Source organism: Rhinatrema bivittatum, chromosome 6 (genome assembly GCF_901001135.1).
Source record: "Rhinatrema bivittatum chromosome 6, aRhiBiv1.1, whole genome shotgun sequence".
In the NCBI taxonomy this organism is placed as follows: Eukaryota; Metazoa; Chordata; class Amphibia; order Gymnophiona; family Rhinatrematidae; genus Rhinatrema; species Rhinatrema bivittatum.
Window position 1 is genome coordinate 2,749,432 of NC_042620.1, and position 27,912 is coordinate 2,777,343.

At 48.2% G+C, this 27,912-nt stretch overlaps 1 protein-coding gene across 5 annotated transcripts in view; it reads right to left on the reverse strand.

Annotated features, from left to right (window-relative positions):
• Positions 1-27,912, reverse strand: part of ZFAND2B (zinc finger AN1-type containing 2B) — a 139,680-nt gene that overhangs the window by 62,008 nt on the left and 49,760 nt on the right. For all 5 annotated transcript variants that reach the window (XM_029604977.1, XM_029604978.1, XM_029604981.1 and 2 more), the window contains exons 3-7: positions 22,880-22,974; positions 17,733-17,864; positions 15,951-16,102; positions 15,759-15,863; positions 13,738-13,804 (exon numbers count right to left, since the gene is read on the reverse strand). In XM_029604977.1, the coding sequence (XP_029460837.1) occupies positions 13,738-13,804; positions 15,759-15,863; positions 15,951-16,102; positions 17,733-17,864; positions 22,880-22,974 (551 nt within the window). The remainder of the gene's footprint in view (positions 1-13,737; positions 13,805-15,758; positions 15,864-15,950; positions 16,103-17,732; positions 17,865-22,879; positions 22,975-27,912) is intronic.

Consider the following 27,912-nt stretch of genomic DNA (forward strand, 5'->3'; position numbering starts at 1 on the left):
AATTCTCCTCTGTGAACCTAAGCTATGACAGACCGAAGAATCTCCATCCGGAACTTTGGAATCCTTAGACAACGGTTGACCCTCTTGAGATCGAGAATGGGACGAAAGGTTCCTTCCTTTTTGGGAACGACGAAGAAAATGGAATAATGACCTTTCCGATGTTCTGATGTTGGAACTGGAACTATAGCTCCTAGGTCGCTTAAACGCTGTAGCGAGTCTTAGATTATGAGATGCTTTTGTAGGGAAGAACACTGTGAAATTAGGAACAGGTGAAGCCGCCGAACAAAATCTAAAGCGTAACCTTGATTTATCACTGATAGAACCCATTGATCCGACATACATCTGGCCCATTCTCAGTAAAACAGAGACAGCCTGCCCCCTATGACGGGAACCATAGAAAGGACCGGCCTTATCTCATTGGACAGACTTTGTGCCTCCTGAGACTTGGGAAGTTCCAGGTCTACCAAAGCGGCAGCCACGAAAGGACCGAGACCAATTCTGTTGTTTACCTGAAGACTGTTTAGCTGGAGGAACCGACTGACGAGAAGAACGAAATCTTCTGTTAGACCAAAAACGAGAGCGAGATGAAAAAGAGCTTCTAGGCCTAGGACGGTCCTCTGGCAATTTGTGAATCTTATTTTCCCCTAGGGACAAAATTAAATCTTCCAATTCCTTACCAAATAATAATTTTCCCTTAAAGGGTAAAGCCCCTAATTGAACTTTAGAGGATGTGTCTGCGGACCAATTCCTCAACCAGAGAAGTCTGCGAGCCAATACAGAAGCAACGATAGAGCGAGCCGAGGTCCTAATGAGATCATATAAAGCATCTGCACTATAAGCAACTGTAGCTTCCAGTCTACCAGCCTGAGCAACTTCTTCTTCAGAGAGGGAAGAATTGTTTTGTAAAGCCTGGACCCATCTTAGTCCAGCTCGCAAAGCCAAGCTACTACACATGGCCGCCCGCACACCAAGAGCAGAAACCTAAAAAATTCGCTTAAGCTGAACCTCCAGTTTACGATCTTGGAGATCTTTAAGAGCCGTAGCCCCAGTTACTGGAATAGTTGTTTTTTTTAGTGACGGCTGAAACAGCGGCATCCACCTTATGAAATTTTCAAATTTCCAAAGCTTTCTCAGGTAATAGATACAATTTTTCCATGGCTCGTGCTACCTTAAGCCCCAACTCAGGAGTATCCCACTCCCGGTACATAAGGTCTGTGAGAGAAAGATAAAAAGGAAATGATGTCGTGGGACCTCTAAGGCCAAGCAACACTGGGTCAACGACACCCATCCGAGAATCCTTTACTGGAACCTCGAGACCCAATTCCAGTAAAATTGCTGGTATTAAGGGACTAAGTTCCTCTCTTCTAAACAGGTGGACTACTTTGGGGTCATCCCCATCTGCAACATGAGGGTCTGAACTAATACTCAAAGCAGGGTCTTCATTTAAATCCCCCTCCGGCAAGGACTTATAGAAACATAGAAATGACGGCAGAAGAAGACCAAACGGCCCATCCAGTCTGCCCAGCAAGCTTCACACTTTTTTTTTTCTCATACTTATCTGTTACTCTTGGCTCTTAGTAACCCTTTGGTTCTATTTCCCTTCCACCCCCACCATTAATGCAAGGAGCAGTGTTGGAGCTGCATCTAAGTGTAATATATAGCTTAAATTAGTTAGGGGTAGTAACCGCCGCAATAAGCAAGCCTCACCCATGCCCATTTGTCTACCCAGACTATGCGACTCAGTCCCTGTTGGTTGTTGTCTGTATATAGATCCACTTTTCTTCATTCCCCCTGCCGTTGAAGCAGAGAGCTATGCTGGATTTGCACAAAGTATCAGACTTCCTCCCCTGCCGTAGAAGCAGAGAGCTATGGTGGATTTGCACAAAGTATCAGACTTCCTCCCCTGCCGTAGAAGCAGAGAGCTATGCTGGATATGCACGTAGTATCAGACTTCCTCCCCTGCCGTAGAAGCAGAGAGCTATGCTGCATATGCACGTAGTATCAGACTTCCTCCCCTGCCGTAGAAGCAGAGAGCTATGCTGGATATGCATTGAAAGTGAAGTATCAAGCTTATTTGGTTTGGGGTAGTAACCGCCGTAACAAGCAAGCTACTCCCCGCTTTTTGTGAATGCAAATCTTTTTCCACATTTCCTCTTGCCGTTGAAGCTTGGAGCAATGTTGGAGTCGCATTAATCGTGTCTATGTTTATTGAATAAGGGTATTATCTCCAGGTAGTAGCTGTCATTCCCGTGAGCCACCCGTTCTTCATTCATGTCCTCTAGACTTTATGGATCCACAGTGTTTATCCCATGCCCCTTTGAAGTCCTTCACAGTTCTGGTCTTCACCACTTCCTCCGGAAGGGCATTCCAGGCATCCACTACCCTCTCCGTGAAGAAATACTTCCTGACATTAGTTCTGAGTCTTCCTCCCTGGAGCTTCAACTCGTGACCCCGGGTTCTGCTGATTTTTTTCCTACGGAAAAGGTTTGTCGTTGTCTTTGGATCGTTGAAACCTTTTAAGTATCTGAAAGTCTGTATCATATCACCTCTGCTCTTCCTTTCCTCCAGGGTGTACATATTTAGATTCTTCAATCTCTCCTCATAAGTCATTCGATGAAGACCCTCCACCTTTTTGGTCGCCCTTCTCTGGACCTCCTCCATCCTGTCTCTGTCCCTTCGGAGATACGGTCTTTACCTATCCCGGACTTGTCCGGGATAGGTAAAGACCGTATCTCCGTGCTCAGAATCATCTGAAAAAGAAAAAAATTGTCTGATCCGGACCCTGAAGAAGGGGACGCTTCAGAGCTGACCCCACTCTCAAATCCGTGGGAATTTCCCTTTTTGAGGAACGTGGCCTTAACCTCTGTTCAGATGAGAGACTCTTACGTCATCTGAACAGGTTTACTGAAGAGGATGTTGGGGAGGTACCCGAAATGGAGAAGGTTTTCATGGGTAATGATTCAGATGGACTGAATCAAATCACGGTGAACCTAGAAGATGTGCTAGGCCTGATTGACAAACTGAAGAGTAGTAAATCACCTGGACCGGATGGTATACACCCCAGAGTTCTGAAGGAACTAAAAAATGAAATTTCAGGCCTATTAGTAAAAATTTGTAACTTATCATTAAAATCATCCATTGTACCTGAAGACTGGAGGATAGCAAATGTAACCCCAATATTTAAAAAGGGCTCCAGGGGCGATCCGGGAAACTACAGACCGGTTAGCCTGACTTCAGTGCCAGGAAAAATAGTGGAAAGTGTTCTAAACATCAAAATCACAGAACATATAGAAAGACATGGTTTAATGGAACAAAGTCAGCATGGCTTTACCCAGGGCAAGTCTTGCCTCACAAATCTGCTTCACTTTTTTGAAGGAGTTAATAAACATGTGGATAAAGGTGAACCGGTAGATATAGTATACTTGGATTTTCAGAAGGCGTTTGACAAAGTTCCTCATGAGAGGCTTCTAGGAAAAGTAAAAAGTCATGGGATAGGTGGCGATGTCCTTTCGTGGATTGCAAACTGGCTAAAAGACAGGAAACAGAGAGTAGGATTAAATGGGCAATTTTCTCAGTGGAAGGGAGTGGACAGTGGAGTGCCTCAGGGATCTGTATTGGGACCCTTACTGTTCAATATATTTATAAATGATCTGGAAAGAAATACGACGAGTGAGATAATCAAATTTGCAGATGACACAAAATTGTTCAGAGTAGTTAAATCACAAGCAGATTGTGATAAATTGCAGGAAGACCTTGTGAGACTGGAAAATTGGGCATCCAAATGGCAGATGAAATTTAATGTGGATAAGTGCAAGGTGATGCATATAGGGAAAAATAACCCATGCTATAATTACACGATGTTGGGTTCCATATTAGGTGCTACAACCCAAGAAAGAGATCTAGGTGTCATAGTGGATAACACATTGAAATCGTCGGTTCAGTGTGCTGCGGCAGTCAAAAAAGCAAACAGAATGTTGGGAATTATTAGAAAAGGAATGATGAATAAAACGGAAAATGTCATAATGCCTCTGTATCGCTCCATGGTGAGACCGCACCTTGAATACTGTGTACAATTCTGGTCGCCGCATCTCAAAAAAGATATAATTGCGATGGAGAAGGTACAGAGAAGGGCTACCAAAATGATAAGGGGAATGGAACAACTCCCCTATGAGGAAAGACTAAAGAGGTTAGGACTTTTCAGCTTGGAGAAGAGACGACTGAGGGGGGATATGATAGAGGTGTTTAAAATCATGAGAGGTCTAGAACGGGTAGATGTGAATCGGTTATTTACTCTTTCGGATAGTAGAAAGACTAGGGGACACTCCATGAAGTTAGCATGTGGCACATTTAAAACTAATCGGAGAAAGTTCTTTTTTACTCAACGCACAATTAAACTCTGGAATTTGTTGCCAGAGAATGTGATTTGTGCAGTAAGTATAGCTGTGTTTAAAAAAGGATTGGATAAGTTCTTGGAGGAGAAGTCCATTACCTGCTATTAAGTTCACTTAGAGAATAGCCACTGCCATTAGCAATGGTTACATGGAATAGACTTAGTTTTTGGGTACTTGCCAGGTTCTTATGGCCTGGATTGGCCACTGTTGGAAACAGGATGCTGGGCTTGATGGACCCTTGGTCTGACCCAGTATGGCATTTTCTTATGTTCTTATGTCTCTTATGAAATTTCTTAGATTTGTAAGCTTTGCGAAGAAAATGAAGAAAATCCCGTAAAAAGGCAGAAGAGGAAGAAGAATCTGAAATCTCCTCCAGGCTTTCGGCCGATAAATATGGCCCTGTTTTGCACGGCTTGTCCCCCCCAAGGGACTGCTGGCTGTGACGACAGGGGAGGCGGGTCAGAAGCACCCGGAAAAGCTTGTTGTGTCGCCACCCTCAGAGTGGACAGGAGTGCCTCAGTTCCCACACTGCAGCGAAAAGAGTCCGGGGCAGGAGAGCAGCTGGGCCGAGGTTTTGGGGCCGCGCAAAGTGGCCGAGTCCCTTTTTTTTTTTTTTTTTTTTTTAAATCTGCAAACTTGATGAGCCTTCCCTCCCGGGGAGATAGGATGAACAGAGACTCTCCCTGGAGAGACGCGTGCGCATCTCCACAAGCGCGGCAGGCCGTGCCTCGCGGCATTATGAAGAAAAAACGGCGCAAAATAAAAAGAATGAAATTAACTAAAAGAAACCCCGGCGAAAAACAAAGGCACGGGCCCACCGAACACCAAAAGGTAAGTAAACAACAATTCAGCTGTCAAGAATTATTTTTATTTTTTTTTAACCTGACCGAAACGCCGCGGCCTCCAGCAGCTGCTCCAAGTAGGGTGAGTGAGCCGGGCCCCCCAGTATCACCCCTGCCAGGAGTGGTTGCTGGGTACAAAACCTCCCCAACTCCGGCAGCCTCAAAAACCAGGAGGGATAGTCCTCCCAGGACTTGACAACCTCCCGGGAGGCAGTGAGACGGCTGTGAAGAAAAAATAAAACCTTTTTTTTAAATAACTTAAATGAAAAGAACAGGCTCTCTTCAAAAGAAAAAGAAAGTCTGCAAAAAAATGAACTCCTAAACTACCTGACTAAAAAATAACAAACTACCACAGACTGCAGGGGTTAGGAACATCCACCTCTGCTGGGAGACAGAGAAATACTGAGGGACTGCAGGTGGTGCTCCAGGGATACGTCAGAGTCATTAGAATGTTTCTCTGCCTCCCTCTGCTGGATTGGTGACATAACCCAGGGTCTGGACTGATCCAGGTACATACAGGGAAATGCAAAATACCAAAAAATAAAATCTTACTCATACAAGCAACTCAAAGATAATACTAAAACAAGAGGACGCTCCATGAAACAGATGATAGAAAGTTCTCTCTCACTCCACGCACTATCAAGAAGTGGAATCTGTAGCCAGTGGACGCGGTGAAGGCGAGTTGCACAGCAGGGTTTAAAAAAGAGGTTTGGACAAGTTGCTGGAGGAAGACTCCATAACACCTTAGCCAGGTAGACTATCCCTGGGAGGGAGGAACAGGAATTAGATCTACTTTATGGCATCTGCCAAGTACCTACCACCTGGACTGGCCACCATCAGAAACAAGATGCAGGGCTCGACGGACCTTGCTCTGACCCAGCCTGGCACTTCTTATGTTCTTATGTACAGGATGCTGGGCTCGATGGACCTTGCTCTGACCCAGCCTGGCACTTCTTATGTTCTTATGTACAGGATGCTGGGCTCGATGGACCTTGGTCTGACCCAGCAGAGCACTTCTTATGTTCTTATGTACAGGATGCTGGGCTCGATGGACCCTGGTCTGACCCAGCCTGGCACTTCTTATGTTCTTATGTACAGGATGCTGGGCTGGATGGACCTTGGTCTGACCCGGCCTGGCACTTCTTATGTTCTTATGTACAGGATGCTGGGCTCGATGGACCTTGGTCTGACCCAGCCTGGCACTTCTTATATTCTTATGTACAGGATGCTGGGCTCGATGGACCTTGGTCTGACCCAGCCTGGCACTTCTTATGTTCTTATGTACAGGATGCTGGGCTCGATGGACCTTGGTCTGACCCAGCCTGGCACTTCTTATGTTCTTATGTACAGGATGCTGGGCTCGATGGACCTTGGTCTGACCCAGCCTGGCACTTCTTATGTTCTTATGTACAGGATGCTGGGCTGGATGGACCTTGCTCTGACCCAGCCTGGCACTTCTTATGTTCTTATGTACAGGACGCTGGGCTCGATGGACCTTGCTCTGACCCAGCCTGGCACTTCTTATGTTCTTATGTACAGGATGCTGGGCTCGATGGACCTTGCTCTGACCCAGCCTGGCACTTCTTATGTTCTTATGTACAGGATGCTGGGCTGGATGGACCTTGCTCTGACCCAGCCTGGCACTTCTTATGTTCTTATGTACAGGATGCTGGGCTCGATGGACCTTGCTCTGACCCAGCAGGGCACTTCTTATGTTCTTATGTACAGGATGCTGGGCTCGATGGACCTTGGTCTGACCCAGCCTGGCACTTCTTATGTTCTTATGTACAGGATGCTGGGCTCGATGGACCTTGGTCTGACCCAGCCTGGCACTTCTTATATTCTTATGTACAGGATGCTGGGCTCGATGGACCTTGGTCTGACCCAGCCTGGCACTTCTTATATTCTTATGTACAGGATGCTGGGCTCGATGGACCTTGCTCTGACCCAGCAGGGCACTTCTTATGTTCTTATGTACAGGATGCTGGGCTCGATGGACCTTGGTCTGACCCAGCCTGGCACTTCTTATGTTCTTATGTACAGGATGCTGGGCTCGATGGACCTTGCTCTGACCCAGCCTGGCACTTCTTATGTTCTTATGTACAGGATGCTGGGCTCGATGGACCTTGCTCTGACCCAGCAGGGCACTTCTTATGTTCTTATGTACAGGATGCTGGGCTCGATGGACCTTGGTCTGACCCAGCCTGGCACTTCTTATGTTCTTATGAACAGGATGCTGGGCTGGATGGACCTTGGTCTGACCCAGCCTGGCACTTCTTATGTTCTTATGTACAGGATGCTGGGCTCGATGGACCTTGGTCTGACCCAGCCTGGCACTTCTTATGTTCTTATGTACAGGATGCAGGGCTCGATGGACCTTGGTCTGACCCAGCCTGGCACTTCTTATGTTCTTATGTACAGGATGCTGGGCTCGATGGACCTTGCTCTGACCCAGCCTGGCACTTCTTATGTTCTTATGTACAGGATGCTGGGCTGGATGGACCTTGGTCTCACCCAGCCTGGCACTTCTTATGTTCTTATGTACAGGATGCTGGGCTCGATGGACCTTGGTCTGACCCAGCCTGGCACTTCTTATATTCTTATGTACAGGATGCTGGGCTGGATGGACCTTGCTCTGACCCAGCCTGGCACTTCTTATGTTCTTATGTACAGGATGCTGGGCTGGATGGACCTTGCTCTGACCCAGCCTGGCACTGCTTATGTTCTTATGTACAGGATGCTGGGCTCGATGGACCTTGCTCTGACCCAGCCTGGCACTTCTTATGTTCTTATGTACAGGATGCTGGGCTGGATGGACCTTGCTCTGACCCAGCCTGGCACTTCTTATGTTCTTATGTACAGGATGCTGGGCTGGATGGACCTTGCTCTGACCCAGCCTGGCACTTCTTATGTTCTTATGTACAGGATGCTGGGCTGGATGGACCTTGGTCTGACCCAGCCTGGCACTTCTTATGTTCTTATGTACAGGATGCTGGGCTGGATGGACCTTGGTCTGACCCAGCCTGGCACTTCTTATGTTCTTATGTACAGGATGCAGGGCTCGATGGACCTTGGTCTGACCCAGCCTGGCACTTCTTAGGTTCTTATGTACAGGATGCTGGGCTGGATGGACCTTGCTCTGACCCAGCCTGGCACTTCTTATGTTCTTATGTACAGGATGCTGGGCTGGATGGACCTTGCTCTGACCCAGCCTGGCACTTATTATGTTCTTATGTACAGGATGCTGGGCTCGATGGACCTTGGTCTGACCCAGCCTGGCACTTCTTATGTTCTTATGTACAGGATGCTGGGCTGGATGGACCTTGCTCTGACCCAGCCTGGCACTTCTTATGTTCTTATGTACAGGATGCTGGGCTCGATGGACCTTGGTCTGACCCAGCCTGGCACTTCTTATGTTCTTATGTACAGGATGCTGGGCTGCATGGACCTTGCTCTGACCCAGCCTGGCACTTCTTATGTTCTTATGTACAGGACGCTGGGCTCGATGGACCTTGGTCTGACCCAGCGGGGCACTTCTTATGTTCTTATGTACAGGATGCTGGGCTCGATGGACCTTGGTCTGACCCAGCCTGGCACTTCTTATGTTCTTATGTACAGGATGCAGGGCTCGATGGACCTTGGTCTGACCCAGCCTGGCACTTCTTATGTTCTTATGTACAGGATGCTGGGCTGGATGGACCTTGCTCTGACCCAGCCTGGCACTTCTTATGTTCTTATGTACAGGATGCTGGGCTGGATGGACCTTGCTCTGACCCAGCCTGGCACTTCTTATGTTCTTATGTACAGGATGCTGGGCTCGATGGACCTTGCTCTGACCCAGCAGGGCACTTCTTATGTTCTTATGTACAGGATGCTGGGCTCGATGGACCTTGCTCTGACCCAGCCTGGCACTTCTTATGTTCTTATGTACAGGATGCTGGGCTCGATGGACCTTGCTCTGACCCAGCCTGGCACTTCTTATGTTCTTATGTACAGGATGCTGGGCTGGATGGACCTTGCTCTGACCCAGCCTGGCACTTCTTATGTTCTTATGTACAGGATGCTGGGCTGGATGGACCTTGCTCTGACCCAGCCTGGCACTTCTTATGTTCTTATGTACAGGATGCTGGGCTGGATGGACCTTGGTCTGACCCAGCCTGGCACTTCTTATGTTCTTATGTACAGGATGCTGGGCTCGATGGACCTTGGTCTGACCCAGCAGGGCACTTCTTATGTTCTTATGTACAGGATGCTGGGCTGGATGGACCTTGCTCTGACCCAGCCTGGCACTTCTTATGTTCTTATGTACAGGATGCTGGGCTCGATGGACCTTGGTCTGACCCAGCCTGGCACTTCTTATGTTCTTATGTACAGGATGCTGGGCTCGATGGACCTTGGTCTGACCCAGCCTGGCACTTCTTATGTTCTTATGTACAGGATGCTGGGCTCCATGGACCTTGTTCTGACCCAGCCTGGCACTTCTTATGTTCTTATGTACAGGATGCTGGGCTGGATGGACCTTGCTCTGACCCAGCCTGGCACTTCTTATGTTCTTATGTACAGGATGCTGGGCTGGATGGACCTTGCTCTGACCCAGCCTGGCACTTCTTATGTTCTTATGTACAGGACGCTGGGCTCGATGGACCTTGGTCTGACCCAGCGGGGCACTTCTTATGTTCTTATGTACAGGATGCTGGGCTGGATGGACCTTGCTCTGACCCAGCCTGGCACTTCTTATGTTCTTATGTACAGGATGCTGGGCTGGATGGACCTTGGTCTGACCCAGCCTGGCACTTCTTATGTTCTTATGTACAGGATGCTGGGCTCGATGGACCTTGCTCTGACCCAGCCTGGCACTTCTTATGTTCTTATGTACAGGATGCTGGGCTGGATGGACCTTGGTCTGACCCAGCCTGGCACTTCTTATGTTCTTATGTACAGGATGCTGGGCTGGATGGACCTTGCTCTGACCCAGCCTGGCACTTCTTATGTTCTTATGTACGGGATGCTGGGCTCGATGGACCTTGCTCTGACCCAGCCTGGCACTTCTTATGTTCTTATGTACAGGATGCTGGGCTGCATGGACCTTGGTCTGACCCAGCCTGGCACTTCTTATGTTCTTATGTACAGGATGCTGGGCTGCATGGACCTTGGTCTGACCCAGCCTGGCACTTCTTATGTTCTTATGTACAGGATGCAGGGCTGAATGGACCTTGGTCTGACCCAGCCTGGCACTTCTTATGTTCTTATGTACAGGATGCTGGGCTGGATGGACCTTGCTCTGACCCAGCCTGGCACTTCTTATGTTCTTATGTACAGGATGCTGGGCTGCATGGACCTTGGTCTGACCCAGCCTGGCACTTCTTATGTTCTTATGTACAGGATGCTGGGCTGCATGGACCTTGGTCTGACCCAGCCTGGCACTTCTTATGTTCTTATGTACAGGATGCAGGGCTGAATGGACCTTGGTCTGACCCAGCCTGGCACTTCTTATGTTCTTATGTACAGGATGCAGGGCTCGATGGAGCCTTGGTCTGACCCAGCCTGGCACTTCTTATGTTCTTATGTACAGGATGCTGGGCTCGATGGACCTTGCTCTGACCCAGCCTGGCACTTCTTATGTTCTTATGTACAGGATGCTGGGCTCGATGGACCTTGCTCTGACCCAGCCTGGCACTTCTTATGTTCTTATGTACAGGACGCTGGGCTCGATGGACCTTGGTCTGACCCAGCCTGGCACTTCTTATGTTCTTATGTACAGGATGCAGGGCTGAATGGACCTTGGTCTGACCCAGCCTGGCACTTCTTATGTTCTTATGTACAGGATGCAGGGCTCGATGGAGCCTTGGTCTGACCCAGCCTGGCACTTCTTATGTTCTTATGTACAGGATGCTGGGCTCGATGGACCTTGCTCTGACCCAGCCTGGCACTTCTTATGTTCTTATGTACAGGATGCTGGGCTCGATGGACCTTGGTCTGACCCAGCCTGGCACTTCTTATGTTCTTATGTACAGGATGCTGGGCTCGATGGACCTTGGTCTGACCCAGCCTGGCACTTCTTATGTTCTTATGTACAGGATGCTGGGCTGCATGGACCTTGGTCTGACCCAGCCTGGCACTTCTTATGTTCTTATGTACAGGATGCTGGGCTGCATGGACCTTGGTCTGACCCAGCCTGGCACTTCTTATGTTCTTATGTACAGGATGCAGGGCTGAATGGACCTTGGTCTGACCCAGCCTGGCACTTCTTATGTTCTTATGTACAGGATGCTGGGCTCGATGGAGCCTTGGTCTGACCCAGCCTGGCACTTCTTATGTTCTTATGTACAGGATGCTGGGCTCGATGGACCTTGCTCTGACCCAGCCTGGCACTTCTTATGTTCTTATGTACAGGACGCTGGGCTCGATGGACCTTGGTCTGTCCCAGCCTGGCACTTCTTATGTTCTTATGTACAGGATGCTGGGCTGGATGGACCTTGCTCTGACCCAGCCTGGCACTTCTTATGTTCTTATGTACAGGATGCTGGGCTGGATGGACCTTGCTCTGACCCAGCCTGGCACTTCTTATGTTCTTATGTACAGGATGCTGGGCTGGATGGACCTTGGTCTGACCCAGCCTGGCACTTCTTATGTTCTTATGTACAGGATGCAGGGCTGAATGGACCTTGGTCTGACCCAGCCTGGCACTTCTTATGTTCTTATGTACAGGACGCTGGGCTCGATGGACCTTGCTCTGACCCAGCCTGGCACTTCTTATGTTCTTATGTACAGGATGCTGGGCTCGATGGACCTTGGTCTGACCCAGCCTGGCACTTCTTATGTTCTTATGTACAGGATGCTGGGCTGGATGCACCTTGCTCTGACCCAGCCTGGCACTTCTTATGTTCTTATGTACAGGACGCTGGGCTGGATGGACCTTGCTCTGACCCAGCCTGGCACTTCTTATGTTCTTATGTACAGGATGCAGGGCTGGATGGACCTTGCTCTGACCCAGCCTGGAACTTCTTATGTTCTTATGTACAGGATGCTGGGCTGGATGGACCTTGCTCTGACCCAGCCTGGCACTTCTTATGTTCTTATGTACAGGATGCTGGGCTGGATGGACCTTGCTCTGACCCAGCCTGGCACTTCTTATGTTCTTATGTACAGGATGCTGGGCTGGATGCACCTTGCTCTGACCCAGCCTGGCACTTCTTATGTTCTTATGTACAGGATGCTGGGCTGGATGGACCTTGCTCTGACCCAGCCTGGCACTTCTTATGTTCTTATGTACAGGATGCTGGGCTGGATGGACCTTGGTCTGACCCAGCCTGGCACTTCTTATGTTCTTATGTACAGGATGCTGGGCTCGATGGACCTTGCTCTGACCCAGCCTGGCACTTCTTATGTTCTTATGTACAGGATGCTGGGCTCGATGGACCTTGCTCTGACCCAGCCTGGAACTTCTTATGTTCTTATGTACAGGATGCTGGGCTCGATGGACCTTGGTCTGACCCAGCCTGGCACTTCTTATGTTCTTATGTACAGGATGCTGGGCTTGATGGACCTTGGTCTGACCCAGCCTGGCACTTCTTATGTTCTTATGTACAGGATGCTGGGCTGGATGGTCCTTGCTCTGACCCAGCCTGGCACTTCTTATGTTCTTATGTACAGGATGCTGGGCTGGATGGACCTTGCTCTGACCCAGCCTGGAACTTCTTATGTTCTTATGTACAGGATGCTGGGCTCGATGGACCTTGGTCTGACCCAGCCTGGCACTTCTTATGTTCTTATGTACAGGATGCTGGGCTCGATGGACCTTGCTCTGACCCAGCCTGGCACTTCTTATGTTCTTATGTACGGGATGCTGGACTGGATGGACCTTGGTCTGACCCAGCCTGGCACTTCTTATGTTCTTATGTACAGGATGCTGGACTGGATGGTCCTTGCTCTGACCCAGCCTGGCACTTCTTATGTTCTTATGTACAGGATGCTGGGCTCGATGGACCTTGCTCTGACCCAGCCTGGCACTTCTTATGTTCTTATGTACAGGACGCTGGGCTCGATGGACCTTGGTCTGACCCAGCCTGGCACTTCTTATGTTCTTATGTACAGGATGCTGGGCTGGATGGACCTTGCTCTGACCCAGCCTGGCACTTCTTATGTTCTTATGTACAGGATGCAGGGCTCGATGGACCTTGGTCTGACCCAGCCTGGCACTTCTTATGTTCTTATGTACAGGATGCTGGGCTGGATGGACCTTGCTCTGACCCAGCCTGGCACTTCTTATGTTCTTATGTACAGGATGCTGGGCTCGATGGACCTTGGTCTGACCTAGCAGGGCACTTCTTATGTTCCTATGTACAGGATGCAGGGATCGATGGTTTATTTTCTAACCCTTCCAGCCCTATTCCCATCTTTCCAATCTCCTCATGTCTGTGCTAGAAACAGCAACACGTCAATATAAAACAAGTTACTCAGATTTCTACTCCTGCTTGTATAAAGCCAGAAAAGCTGTCACTTACCAATCCATTTTGTAGTCCTGTGGTGAGGGGCGCTCTGCTCTGCTGCTGCAGGCTCACAGCAGCTCCTCTGTGAGGGAGAGAGAACAGGCAAAGTGACGATGGAGCAAGAGAACAAAAACAAAGAAAAAGTGTTAAAGAAATTCATGCTCCAAAGGAAAGACTCAAGCAAGGGTCGGGGGAGGGGGACAGCAGTGTTTGCCCCCTCCAGAGCTCTGTTCAAGGGCTAAAGGACAACCAGGCAGCATCCGCCCCCTCCAGAGAACCACACAAGGGCACGGGGAAGAGCCAGGCAGCATCTGCCCCGCCCACAGGCCCCGCCCGAGGGCACAGGGAAGAGCCAGGCGGCATCCGCCCCGCCCACCGGCCCCGCCCGAGGGCACAGGGAAGAGCCAGGCGGCATCCGCCCCGCCCACAGGCCCCGCCCGAGGGCACAGGGAAGAGCCAGGCAGCATCTGCCCCCTCCACAGGCCACGCCTGAGGGCATGGGGAAGAGCCAGGCATCTGCCTCCTCAAGAGGGCAACAAGAGACAGTGGGTGGGAAGAGAACCACAGTGTCTACACCCTCCAGGGGGCCTCCAGAGAGATTCTTCTTATATGCAGACGACGTACAAATACTTATTCCAATTCAAAAATCCATCAACGAAACCCTTCAATACTGGGAAATATGTCTGACCTCCATCAATTCTCTCCTCTCCAATCTCCACCTAGCACTCAACGCCTCTAAAACTGAAATCCTCATCCTAGCAAATCAACCAATCAACTCAATACACCAAATGATTCATAACGCTTCACAAGCTCACACTCTACCGCCCAATGTCAGAGATTTAGGAGTCACCCTAGACAATCAACTCAGCTTCAAATCCCACATTAAATCACTTCTAAAAGGGGGGCTTCTAGAAACTTCAAATCCTCAAAAAACTGAAGCCCCTTCTCCACGCCAATGACTTCCGCACCGTTATGCAGACCACCTTACTATCCAAACTCGACTATTGCAACTCCCTTCTCTTAGGCCTCCCTGCCTCTACCATCAAACCCCTTCAAATCCTTCAAAATGCTATGGCAAGAATCTTAAACACCAGAAAAACTGACCATATCACTCCTATTCTCCAAGACCTCCACTGGCTCCCCATCACCTTCCGTTCCCAATACAAAACACTTACCATCCTCCATAACACACTATACAATAACAACTCACCCTGGCTTGAAGATATGCCACAATTCCATCAAGCTAATCGCCCCACCAGAAACTCCCTCGCTGGCACTCTCCAAACCCCTTCACTTAAAATTGGGCACCTCACCACTACTAGGGATAGAGCCTTCTCCATTGCGGGCCCCACCCTCTGGAATTCCCTCCCCGCCAAACTCCGCCTAGAACCGTCCCTGAGCCATTTCAAAAAAGGAATCAAGACATGGCTCTTTCAACAGGCCTACCCCAATTCCTCCCAATCCTAGTCACTGCTCTCCTTGAACCACCCCTGTTCCAACTCACCTCTGTACCCTCCCTCCTACCATCCCTGTACCCCACCTGCTCCCTCCCCTAGCGCCCCCTGCCTCCCACCACCCCGCCCTCTCACCCCTTAGCAACCTCTCCCTGAAAGAACCCCACCCTATTGCACCCTTTTCCCTCCACCCCCTCCACTCCTTTTCCCCTCTTCCCTCCATCCCTCCCAACCCCCCCTGCACCACCTTTTAATTGTACATACGTGCACCTGCCTCTGTCATATTGTAAATAAGTTTCATAAACTAATTTCTTAAGTGCACATGCCCCTTAACATTGTTTATTAGTTCATTTGCACTTCTAATCCTAATATGAATGCAAATAGTTGTAACTCTTCTTGCCGAATCTCTTCTCCTGTACTTTTGTATATCTTCCAGTTAACCCCTCCCCTGTTCATTGTAATTTCCTTTCCTTTATCAGTTACTTGTAAACCAACATGATGCGTCCTACGAATGCCGGTATAAAAAAAGTGTTAAATAAATAAATAAATAAATAAATAAATAGAGAAGATCCAGGCATTTACTGGCTGGGCTGTGGATGAGCAAGCTGGGCTGGTTTTGAGGCAGCTCTGCTAGAAGAGACAGCGGATTTGGAAGAGGATCTCTGAGCTCGCATCATTGCAGCATACCTATGGAAACAAAATGTTGTTAGTGAAAAGGGTGCACAAAAAATTCCCTATCATTTCAAAACAAGTCCGCAAGGGCTCCTGCCTTACCCTGCCTTAGAGAGGGAGGGACCCTCGGCATTGCAGTCATGATCCAGGGGGTGTCGATGTTTGAGACAGAAGTTGCCATGGCACTGATCACAGATCACCTTCATCATCTCCTTCTGCTTGCAGCCTGGCTTCCCACACTTATTTGTAAAAATCTGATCAGAAATCAAAGCGAAGGACACCAGTGAGCTCCCAGACACTGACCAGCATAGAGGAAGAAGAATGGCCTTGTGGTTAGGGCAGCGGGCTGATAACCAGGGAAGCCAGGATTCAAATCCTGCTTCTCTCACTGCTGCTCCTTGTGACACTGGGCACGTCACTTCATACTTCAGTGCCTCAGCTGTAACTAAACTGCAAGTCCTCTTGGGCAGGAAATACCTCCAGTACCTGAATTTTAAATTGCCTCAAATTTGGAAAAAGCAAATTAAATCTAAAAATGCAAACCCATAACAGCACAAAAGGGCAGAGCTACAACCTGTAGTCTGATTGAAATGTTTATAAATGCACCAGAGGAGCACAGTATTGAGCCCCCCCCCCCCCGACTACCACTGTGACCACCATCAAGGACTTGGGTCGGTGAATCTGAGTACACAGCTGGCCTAAGATAACGAAAGGGGAAAATTATTATGAACACTCTGCAACATCAAAGGTCAACCTTGAGGACTTTCTAATACAAGACAAAGACAGCAAGCTGCAATCATGGAGAATCCTCTACTTGGAGGCAGTGAAGGCAGAATTGGAGAGGGTGGCACTGAATAGATCTTGCACCATTTCTTCACGGAGCTTTGCCTTCAAAGGTTACTCAAAGATGCAGTAAGTTAGTCCAATATAATGTATAATATATTGAAGAAAGATTTGAAGTCATGGCTGTTCACCAAAGCCTACCAAGACACCCAATGACAACCTTACAACCCCCACGAAGCGGACCTCCTAACTGGACCTAGACACCTAAATATCCCTCAAACAACATAACACCTTTTATAAATAATTTTATAAATAATTTTTATAATAAATTAGCCTGTTGCTAATTTGTTTCACTGTAAACCGAGGTGATGTATGTCTATACGTACCACGGTATAAAAGAATCTATAAATAAATAAATAAACACCTTGAACATTTAGGATTGTCATACTCTAACATAACTATTCCCCTTAAATGTTAACTGTATTCTTACCTTTACTCCCCCCTGAATTTATACTTTTACCTGACTTTGATTTTGACCTTGAACTACCTCTGTAAATAAAATGTCTTACACCGATCGAAACTTGGAAACCGTTGTGATGGCGAAACCGAATGACGGTATATAAAATTCGATAAATAAATAAATATAAAGCAATCACATACAACCTGTTCACTGCCCCTTAATTCTACATAGCCAACTGGACTAACACAGCAACCACAGTACTTTGGCTCAAGATAGAAGAGTTTATTGAAAGGTGTCAGCCGTGCATGCGTTTATCCTTTAAATGGCATCACAGACTGAGTAATTGTGAGAGATTAGGTCAATTACCAATCAACAAATCAATATAGTCATGTCAGAGAATACAGGTCTAGCTAATTGCTGATCCCTCACAAATATGGAAGCTTGATACAAAAATCTGATTTATCTCAATACAATCACACTGTGCAGTAAGCAAGAATCCCTTAAAAATAAAGTAATTCTAATAAGAGTGTCGTCTTGAGAGCTCACCTCACAGAGAACCACCAACCCAGGACTTTACATGTTAGTGTTGGGAGGGGAAGTCAGCGAGAAGCACGCACAGTAAAGACACCGCATTCCCGTACCTTGCGCTTCTGCTGTGCTGGGTCCGACTTGCATTCTCTGTCAATATGTTCCCCTACAACCATGTCCGCAGTCTCCCCACGCTTCACAGGGATGGGGGTGTTGCACAAGGGACAGACAGGCACTTGCACATCCTGAGACCAAAGGGAGACAGCAGTCACTTTGCTGTACCTTTTTTAATAAGCACAGCAGCGTCTCCTGCAGTACTGCAGTCTAGCTTGCTCCGTCCTCTTGCCTTCTTCACTTTTCTTTGATGTTTGCTTCCTTTCTCCTTCATGCATTACCCACCTGCCCTCTCTACTGGTGCCCGCCCCCCCTTCCTTTGGTCGTTGAAATTCAGAATCCATTAAACAATCTCAGCACAGGACCAGGCAGAGGGCAGGGTGGGTCATTTGCTCAAATTCCACAGCAGTTACAGTGATTGACACCAAGTGCAAGACTGCAATGAGTCAATCAGTGGGTTTGAGAAGGAGAAAATTAAGTTAATGTGCAACTGGGAGCAAAAGGAAACTTGGTTCTTACCTGTATATTTTTGTTCCTGTAGTACCATGGATCAGTCCAGACCGTGGGTGGAGCCTCCTGTCCAGCAGGTGGAGACAGACCAAAACTGAAAGGGTGTCCTATATCAGGACAGAGCCTACCCTGCAGCCCTTCAGTATAACCATTGTCAAAGCAGAAAAATATAAAGATAAACAGTAATGGATCAAGCAAGGAACAAGAGAACTGGAGCAAGGAACAAGAGAACTCAGAAACTTTAACAATTGCAAACATTGAATGAACTCTGTAGAGGAATGCTCGTCTAAATGTCCATTGTCAAAGAGAAGCTTCTGGTGCCTCAATTATAATCACAGATGAAAAACAATCCGTATCCTGTAAAAAGAGGAAGGGAGCTTCGAGCGGACAGCAGGACGTATAGGGAAGGGTGTTTGGACCATTCCGTGGTACTACAGGAACGAAAATTAACAGGTAAGAACTAATTTTCCTTTCCCTGTACGTACCAGGATCAGTCCAGACAGTACCAAAGCTTCCCTAAACAGGGTGGGACTGAGACAGTCCCGCTCGAAGCACCTGCCGACCGAAGGAACCAAATACTGGTGCCTGGACATCCAGGAAGTAATGTCAAGCAAAGGTATGCAGGGATTTCCATGTAGCGGCCCTGCATATTTCCTGCGGAGAAACAGATTGACTCTCCGCCCAAGAAGTAGCCTGAGAACGCAAGGAATGAGCCTTTAGGCCCTCCGGAACCGCCCGGCCTTGGCAGCTATAGGCCGACAAAATCACCTCCTTCAACCACAGAGCGATCGTAGTCTTAGAAGCCTGGTTGCCCCTATTTGGACCTCTCCATAGGACAAAGAGGTGATCAGAGACCCGAAACTCATTGGTGACCTGGAGGTAACGAAGGAGGATGTGTTTTACCTCAAGGCGGCGAAGATCACTCCAGACAGGGCCCACTATATCCTCAGGAGAGAACGCGGGAAGCTCCACTGACTGACATGAAAGGAAGAAACAACCTTCGGCAAGAAGGAGGGTGCAGTCTTGAGAAACTCCAGAATCAGAAAACCGCAAAAAAGGGCTCCCGACAGGACAACACTTGAATCTCCAACACTCATCTGGCGGAGCATATAGAAACCAGGAAAACAGTCTTGAGCGTCAGGTCCTTAAGGGTAGCCCGACGGAGGGGTTCAAAAGGAGCCTCACAGAGAGACGAAGGACTAAATTAAGACTTCACAAAAGACAAGTGGCCCGGACGGGCGGCTTCAAATGCTTGACCCCCTTGAGAAAACGGACAACATCCAGGTGAGACGCTACTGCGTGCCCTTCAACGTTACCTAAGAGCGAGCTGAGAGTGGACACTTGGACGCGCAACGAGCTGAGAGAGAGAGACCCTTAGAGAGGCCCTTCTGGAGGAAGGAAAGAATCATAGAACCCGAAGCAGAACGAGCCGAGACACCCGACTCTGCACAGACATTTTCAAAAACCTTCCAAACATGGACATAGGCGAGCGAGATAGAAGTCTTTCGGGCGCGCAGTAGAGTGGATATAACTTCTTCTTTGTATCCCTTCTTTCTTAGTCTCCGCCATTCAAAAGCCAGGTCGCTAGACAGAAGCGATCCGCCTGGTCAAAAAATACGGGACCCTGGTAAATGTGCGTGCTGCTGTGGCGAGACTGAAGGGCAGAGCTGGAACTGAAAGTGCTGGCCCAAGATGTCGAAATGGAGATACCTCTGATGCTTGGTCTGGATTGGAATGTGTAAGTAGCCCTCCGTCAAGTCCAGGGAGGCCAGATACTCTCCGGGGTGAACAGCCGCTATTACCGCCCTCAGGGTCTCCATCCGAAAATGAGGCACCTTGAGGGCTCGGTTGACTCTCTTGAGGTCCAGAATGGGGCGGAAGGAACTGTTCTTTCAGTACCACAAAGTAGATGGAATACTGGCCGGTGCCTTGTTCCTCCATGGGGACTAGGGCTATGCCCTTGCAGTCTGAAGAGTTTGGGATACGGCAGTCTGCTTTCGATGTCCGCATGGGGAGACTATGTGCAGATCTGGTAAGTCTCGAGCAAATTCTAAAGCGTAGCTTTTCTCGATTATCTCGAGGACCTACTGATCAGATATGATTTTACCCCATTCCGCGAGGAAGAGAGATAGACGAGCACCTAAGTTTGGAATGGAGGAATGGGCCAGCCGAATCTCATTGGGAGGCGGGCTTGGCGGTGGGACGCTGTGGGATGCCATCTCGGAAGGCACGGCGGCCTCGAAAGGACTGAGACCAGGACTGAGATCTGGAGGAGTTTCCCTAGAGAAAGCCCCTCTTGCCTGAGCATTATATCTCCGCTGACCCCGGAAGCGGGTACATGTAGGGAAGAAGGCTCTTGATTGTTTTGGGCGGTCTTCAGGCAGTTTATGAACCTTGTTCTCACCCAAGGATTTAATAAGCTGCTCCAGGTCCTCGCCAAAGAGCAAGTTACCTTTAAAAGGAAGCGTGCCCAACTGCGTCTTGGAAGAGGAGTCAGCCGACCAATTCCGTAGCCAGAGGAGCTGTCTGGCCGAGACCGCTGAAGCCATTGCTTTCGCCTGGACACGGAACAAGTCATAAAGGGCATCCGCCCCATACGCTATAGCTCCTTCCAACCTTTCAGCCTTCTCTGCCTCTGCAGACGGGAGGTCCTGGGTGCTGAGCAATTGTTGAACCCACCTAAGGCTTGCAGATCGACGCCCAAACTCCCAAGGCCAAGAATTCGAAGATGCGCTTGAGATAGCATTCCAGCTTGCAGTCTTGAACATCCTTCAGGGCCTTAGCACCCACCACCGGGATGGTGGTGTGCTTAGTGACTGCCGACACAGAAGAATCCACCTTAGGAATTTTTAGCATTTCCAGGCACTCCTCAGGAAGAGGATAGAGCTTGTCCATAGCCCTCCCCACTCAAAGCCCCGACTCGGGGGCTTCCCATTCCAGGAGGAGCATCAGCTTGTGCATGGGATGGAAGGGGAAAGTGCGCAGAAGAGCCCTGAGTCCCGCCAGGACCGGGTCCACGCAAGCCAGCATTGCGGCCTTGAGCGCATCCACCGAAAGACTCTCAATTCCCAGCTCCTGAATGATGAAAGGAATAAGCGGATCCAGTTCCTCCCTTTGAAATAAGTGAAGAACTCATGGGTCATCCCCCTCTAGAGGGAGGTGTCCCTGTTAACTCCGGATCCGGAACCACCAAAGGAGCAGGAGGATCCAGAGGGGGGGAGGGGCCCCAGGGACCGTCCGCACTCTGATAGACCCCTGTGCATCTGGAGCAGGCTGGTGAGTCAGGGGGTCTACCTCCTCTTGCAAGCTAGCTAAGTAAGATTTGTGCATGAGGAGCACAAATTCAGAAGAGAAACGAGGTCTGGACTTCCCGGGGGGGAGTCAGTACCTGCATCAGGAGACTGCATGGGGCTCAAATCGGGGGGTGAAACGGTAAAATCAGGCTGCACTGTGCCCTGCAGCCCAGTCACAGGAGCTGCCGATATCCCCAAGATGGCCGCTGCTCCTGCGGTTTGCCGACTTGGGAACGGCCTGGCCATGCATTTGGTAGACCTGCCCCGGGGTACGGATCGATTCGTTCACGAGGAGGGGCCCTCTCCCACCGGAAGACACCCCGAACACAGCCCTTCGTGGGAGAGCCGAATCGAAGGCTTCCCGCAGGCAAGGCAGGAGTTAGACCGCGGCATGAAAAAGACCGTGAGGCAGAGGGAGAAAAAAAAAAAAAAAAAAAGTAAAATCAGCTGAGCTGTAGCGCCTGAAGGAACGGGAGCAGGAGACTGAACTCTGCTCGCTCCTGTCTCTCAAATACAGCTGCCGAGGTAAAACGGGCACCCGATCAACTTTAACTTTTTTTTTGCTGTTTAACTGAGTAGTGCAGGGGAATGAATCGTCCCGGGAGAGAGACAGCTGTGTAGGGGGAGTGACTGGACCACCAGTATCGCCCCACAGCCGAGGTGCACTGGGATTAGGGAGCCTAGGCTGCATCAAACAAGGGGCCAGGCCCCCCTAGAGCAAGGAGACAGAACTGTCTGTCTCCTGAAGAAAAAAAAACCCAAACTTAATGTCACGAAACAATAATACTTGCTTGATCCTGACAGAATTAGAATAAGAAGAGCCCCACAAGCAAGGGCTAAAGAAGAAACCAGGGAACCGCAGGGTGAACTGCCTGCATCTGCTGGAGACAGACAAATGTTTATTTATTTATTTATAACTTTTATATACCGGTTTACATTACAACCAGCCAAAAAATAACAGAGACAAAGTCTTGTTTTACAATGAACAGGGTAGAATAATCTGGAAAAAACAATGAACAGGGTAGAATAATCTGGAAAACATAAAATGGGTGAGGCAAGTATGGAGAATAGGGTTTGTATAACTTGGGCGAACAGCGGGGAAATTAAATAGCGGAGGACTGAGAAGGCCTCAAGTTGGATAGTGTACACATGTACACATAAAATACTGGAGGGCTGCAGGGTAGGCTCTGTCCTGATATAGGATACCCTTTCAGTTTCGGTCTGTCTCCACCTGCTGGACAGGAGGCTCAACCCACGGTCTGGACTGATCCGGGTACGTACAGGGAATAAGAGTTTTGAATAAAGCCATTTCCCCCCTGCAGAGTGGTCAGAGTTCACCCTACCTTCTTGTAGGCAGAGCTGCAGGAATGCTCGGCATAGCTGATGTGGTCTTTGCAAAAGATTTGCTCACAGGCATCACACTTCAACGGCAGGAAATCTGCAGAGACAAGGACCAGCAGAAACATGTCCCTAGAGTATCCCAAAACAGCATTTAGAGATCTATAAAGTTATTCAGGGGCTGCAGAATTACAAATCCCTGGGTCCCCATGACCTGGATGCCAGCTTCTATAAAACATTACAGGTGCACATTTTAGAGCACTCAAAAGCCCTCTGAGCAAATGATAAAGGTGAGGTGAATGCCTGATGTTCTGAAAGATGCTTTTGTCTCTGTAACACCAAATTCCTGTTTTTAGAGGTCCAAGACTACATTTTTGCTAAAATCATGGCAAATGAATTAAAATATTTATTGCCCTATTTAATTTTGCTAGAACGAGCATGTTTTGAAGTTGGCAGGAGATCAGAGGGTGAATGTGTGGAATCTGCTTCTTGTGTGGGAGATTTATTTAATTTACGTTCTCTTTTTGGGCACTTTCAAAGCAGATTACCTTCAGGTACTGTAGGTAGATAAGATCAGATCCTTTTGTGGTAAGAGTCAATGCAGAGAAAGCCTTTGGTGGGTATTTTTGGATTATGTGCTTCAAGAATATGCATTTACTATCTCCTCTATAAATGTCCGAGTCCTTTATTCTAAAATCATGGCTCTGATTTGTGTTAATGGTGCTTGTGGGAGCCTTTGCATTGTGTAGGGGCAGAAGGCAAAGCTGCTTGCTTTCTCACACTGCAACCTCTTCTACTTAAACTTAAGCAAGATCCTAATATTGCTGATACAGCGGTTGGAGATAATAAAAAACTTTCAAAAATTTAACAACGTGACATACTATTAACTCTTTCCCGAGCGAGAATTACCCTACCTTTAGTCTTGATTTCTGAGGACTGTGACACTTTTTCAGGATTAAAGTTATATGTGGGGGAAGGAGAAATCTGAGGCCTTAAATATTTCTGGCCAATTAAAGGAGAAGTGGGGAAGTTTTCCTTTAAAAATACATCCACCCCCCCATATTATACAGGAATTTTGAAAGGGATTGCAAAGTTAGAGGCAATTTCCCTGCTCTTTATCAGGCAGAACAGCGTTTGTCAAAATGATTCTCACTCCTGATCTTTCATATCCTCTACAAATATTCCATTAATTTTGTTACAAAATACTGTTGATATAAAAACTTTGTTCTAATTTGTTTTGGAAGGGGAAGAGAGCTTTGATAGTTCCTGGGATTTTCCAACAGAGCCTGTGCAATGAGATCTGAGTGACGCATTGGATCGGGGCACAGCATTCTGAAGCAGACCTTACTTTCAGCAACCAACAAGGACAAGAATTTTACCATCTGGAAAAATAAATAAGCAAGCATGGGGGGTAACTTGCTAATGTGGCAGTTACTACCCTTAAGCAATAAGCCTGATACTTTTGATGCAACTCCAACGGTAGGGGAAAAGGGGGGACTGGATTTGGACAGCAATCATCAAGGGCCCTGACTTTTACCAGTTGGGAAACTGATAAGCATGGGGGTGACCTGTAAGGCACGGCAGATGCTACCATAAGATTGCTGGGCAGACTGGTTGGACCGTTTGGTCTTTTCTGCCGTGGCTTCTACATTTCTATGTATACTCAGATTTAGACAGAGAAAAAACAATCGGTGCTCCCTTTGAATTTAAAGTTTTGTTTTTTTTATGTGCTAAGAAAAAACCCCAATTGTTATTTAATAGGTTTGCCATGGGAGATTTTATACTGTTTACCATTGGTGGAGGAAGCCCTCTCTTCCACCAGGTAACATTTATTCTATATTTAGATGACAAGTCTTTAGGAATAGAAATTTTCACAATTTTATTATTCATCAATCAGGGCAGGAACAATTGTTTTGACTACTGTTCATAACATTTACAGTTTCACCAGAGAGAATTCTTTGTTTACATGTTGGACACTGGTTATACACAGTTTCTCATCCACTATAAAATGCTCCATTCAGTTGAAAATTATGACATTTACAGTGCTTGCAAATGTCTGGCAGGCTGAATTCAACGTTGATATAACCGATGAAGAAATTGATAACTAAGGTTGCTGAGAGAAAAGAAAATTGGTTCTTACCTGCTAATTTTCGTTCCTGAAGGACCACGGATCAGTCCAGACCGCTGGGTTATGCCTCCATACCAGCAGATGGCGACAGAGAAAAACTTGAAAGGCACCCCCCCCCCCCCCTCCTTAGTCTGGTGTGCCACCTGCGATCCTTCAGTATAATCAATACCATAGCAGAAAAGAAGAAAATTTAAGAACCAATGGCTAGACCAAACTATCTGAACAATAAACTTGACAAATACTGAGCAGACTCTCCAGAGCAGAATACCCTGGGCGGGCATCTGGACTGATCCGTGGTACTACAGGAACGAAAATTAGCAGGTAAGAACCAAATTTTCCTTTCCCTGTATGTACCCGGATCAGTCCAGACTGCCGGGATGTACCCAAGCTGCCCTATATGGGGTGGGACCTGGAGAGTCCTGCTCAAAACACACTGCTGCTGAAACAATCGACATCCGGGGCTCGGATGTCTAAATGGTAATGCTTAGCAAAAGTGTGTGAAGACTTCCAAGTAGCTGCTCGGCAAATCTTCTGCGGGAAACAAACTGACTCTCTGCCCAAGATACCGCCTGAGATCTGATCGAATGAGCTTTTAGACCATCTGGCATCGGCCGCCCGTGACATATGCATGCCAAAGCTATAGCTTCCTTCAACCATTGGGCAATGGTAGTTTTGGATGCCTTATGCCCTTTCTTAGGACTACTCCATAAGACAAAAAGATGGTCCGACAGCCGAAAACCATTAGTCACCTCCAAATATCAAAGGAGAACCCATCGGTCATCCAATTTCCTCAAGTCGCGAGCCTGAGGGGAATCACGATCCAAATCTGAAAAAGCCGGCGACTCCACTGACTGATTCAAGTGAAACCCTGATACAACTTTTGGCAGAAAAGAGGGTACTGTTCTAAGGGAAACCCGAAATCCGTAGGAAAGGTTCTTTACAGGACAACACTTGAATCTCAGATATTCGTCTTGCCGAACAGATAGCAACAAGGAAAATGGTCTTGAGCGTTAGGTCTTTTAAATTAGCACGTTTGAGAGGTTCAAAAGGAAGACCGCACAACCCCGTAGAACCAGATTTAGACTCCAAGAAGGACACACTGGTCGAACCGGAGGGTTCAAATGTTTAGCACCCTTCAGAAAACGTGCCACGTCCTGATGGGCCGTAAGAGATGTCCCATCAATCTTTCCCCTTAAACAGCCCAGAGCCGCTACTTGAACCCAGAGAGAGCTGTATGCCAACCCTTTTTTCAACCCTTCTTGTAAGAAGGTGAGAATATGAACAATGGTGGCTCGCCGCAGGGACACCTTCAACCCGCTACACCATGACTTGAAAACCTTCCAGACTTGAACATAGGTGAGCGAAGTAGATGTCTTCTGTGCCCGAAGGAGGGTGGAGATGACTGAATCCGGGTAACCCTTCTTCCTCAACTGTCTCCTTTCATAAGCCAGGCCGCTAGACAAAAGTGAGCCGCTTGATCGAAAAATACAGGATCTTGTCGAAGTAGATTCGGAAGGTGACCGAGACGCAAAGGGCAGACTACCAAGTTGACCAGATCAACGAACCACGGCCTCCGTGGCCATTCCGGGGCTACTAGGATGACCGACCCCGGGTGGGTCTCTATTCTTAAGATTTTGCCCACTAACAGCCAAGGAGGAAAATGTAGAGCAGAATGTCATGGGGCCTCGGAAGGACCAGAACATCCACTTCTTCTGCCCTGTGCTCCCTTCTGCGACTGAAGAAAAAAGCCGCCTTCGTGTTCTGCCGAGTTGCCATCAAGTCCAGATGGGGCACTCCCCAACGATGAGTCAGGAGCTGCATTGCTTCCTCGGATAGCTCCCACTTTCTGGGGTCTAACTGTTGTCGACTGAGAAAATCCGCCTGAACGTTGTCTATGCCAGCTATGTGCGAAGCCGCCAATCAGGCTAGATTGTGTTCCGCCCAGACCATCAGCTTGTCCGCCTCCCCAGCCAATTTCTCGTTCCCCCTTGGCGATTTGATGTATGCCACAGTCCTCGCATTGTTGGACAAAATCCGTACCAGGACTTTTCAGTTTGGAGAAGAGAGACGACTGAGGGGGGATATGATAGAGGTGTTTAAAATCATGAGAGGTCTAGAACGGGTAGATGTGAATCGGTTATTTACTCTTTTGGATAATAGAAAGACTAGGAGGCACTCCATGAAGTTAGCGTGTGGCACATTTAAAACGAATCGGAGAAAGTTCTTTTTCACTCAACGCACAATTAAACTATGGAATTTGTTGCCAGAGGATGTGGTTAGTGCAGTTAGTATAGCTGTGTTTAAAAAAGGATTGGATAAGTTCTTGGAGGAGAAGTCCATTACCTGTTATTAATTGAGTTGACTTAGAAAATAGCCACTGCTATTACTAGCAATGGTAACATGGAATAGACTTAGTTTTTGGGTACTTGCCAGGTTCTTATGGCCTGGATTGGCCAGTGTTGGAAACAGGATGCTGGGCTTGATGGACCCTTGGTCTGACCCTGTATGGCATGTTCTTAACTGATGCTGGACAAGAGGGAGAAAGCTGCGCAGCGCCAGATGGACCGCTCGTTTCCAATCGATTTATGGACCACTTCGCCTCCTGACATGTCCACTGACCTTATGCCAACCGTGAATGGCAAACTGCCCCACAACCAGAGAGGCTGGCATCCGTCATCACAACTACCCACTGGGGGTCCTCCAGGTCCACTCCGCATCATAAGTGCTCAGGGACTAACCAACATCTGAGACTGGCTCTGGCAGGGTCCATGAGCAGTAAGGATATCTGGAACTCTTCTGGCTTGGGATTCCAGCGGGAAAGCAACACCCTCTGCAAAGATCTCATATGAGCAAAATCCCAGGGGACCAACTCCAGAGTAGACACCATAGAACCAAGAACTTGCAAGTAGT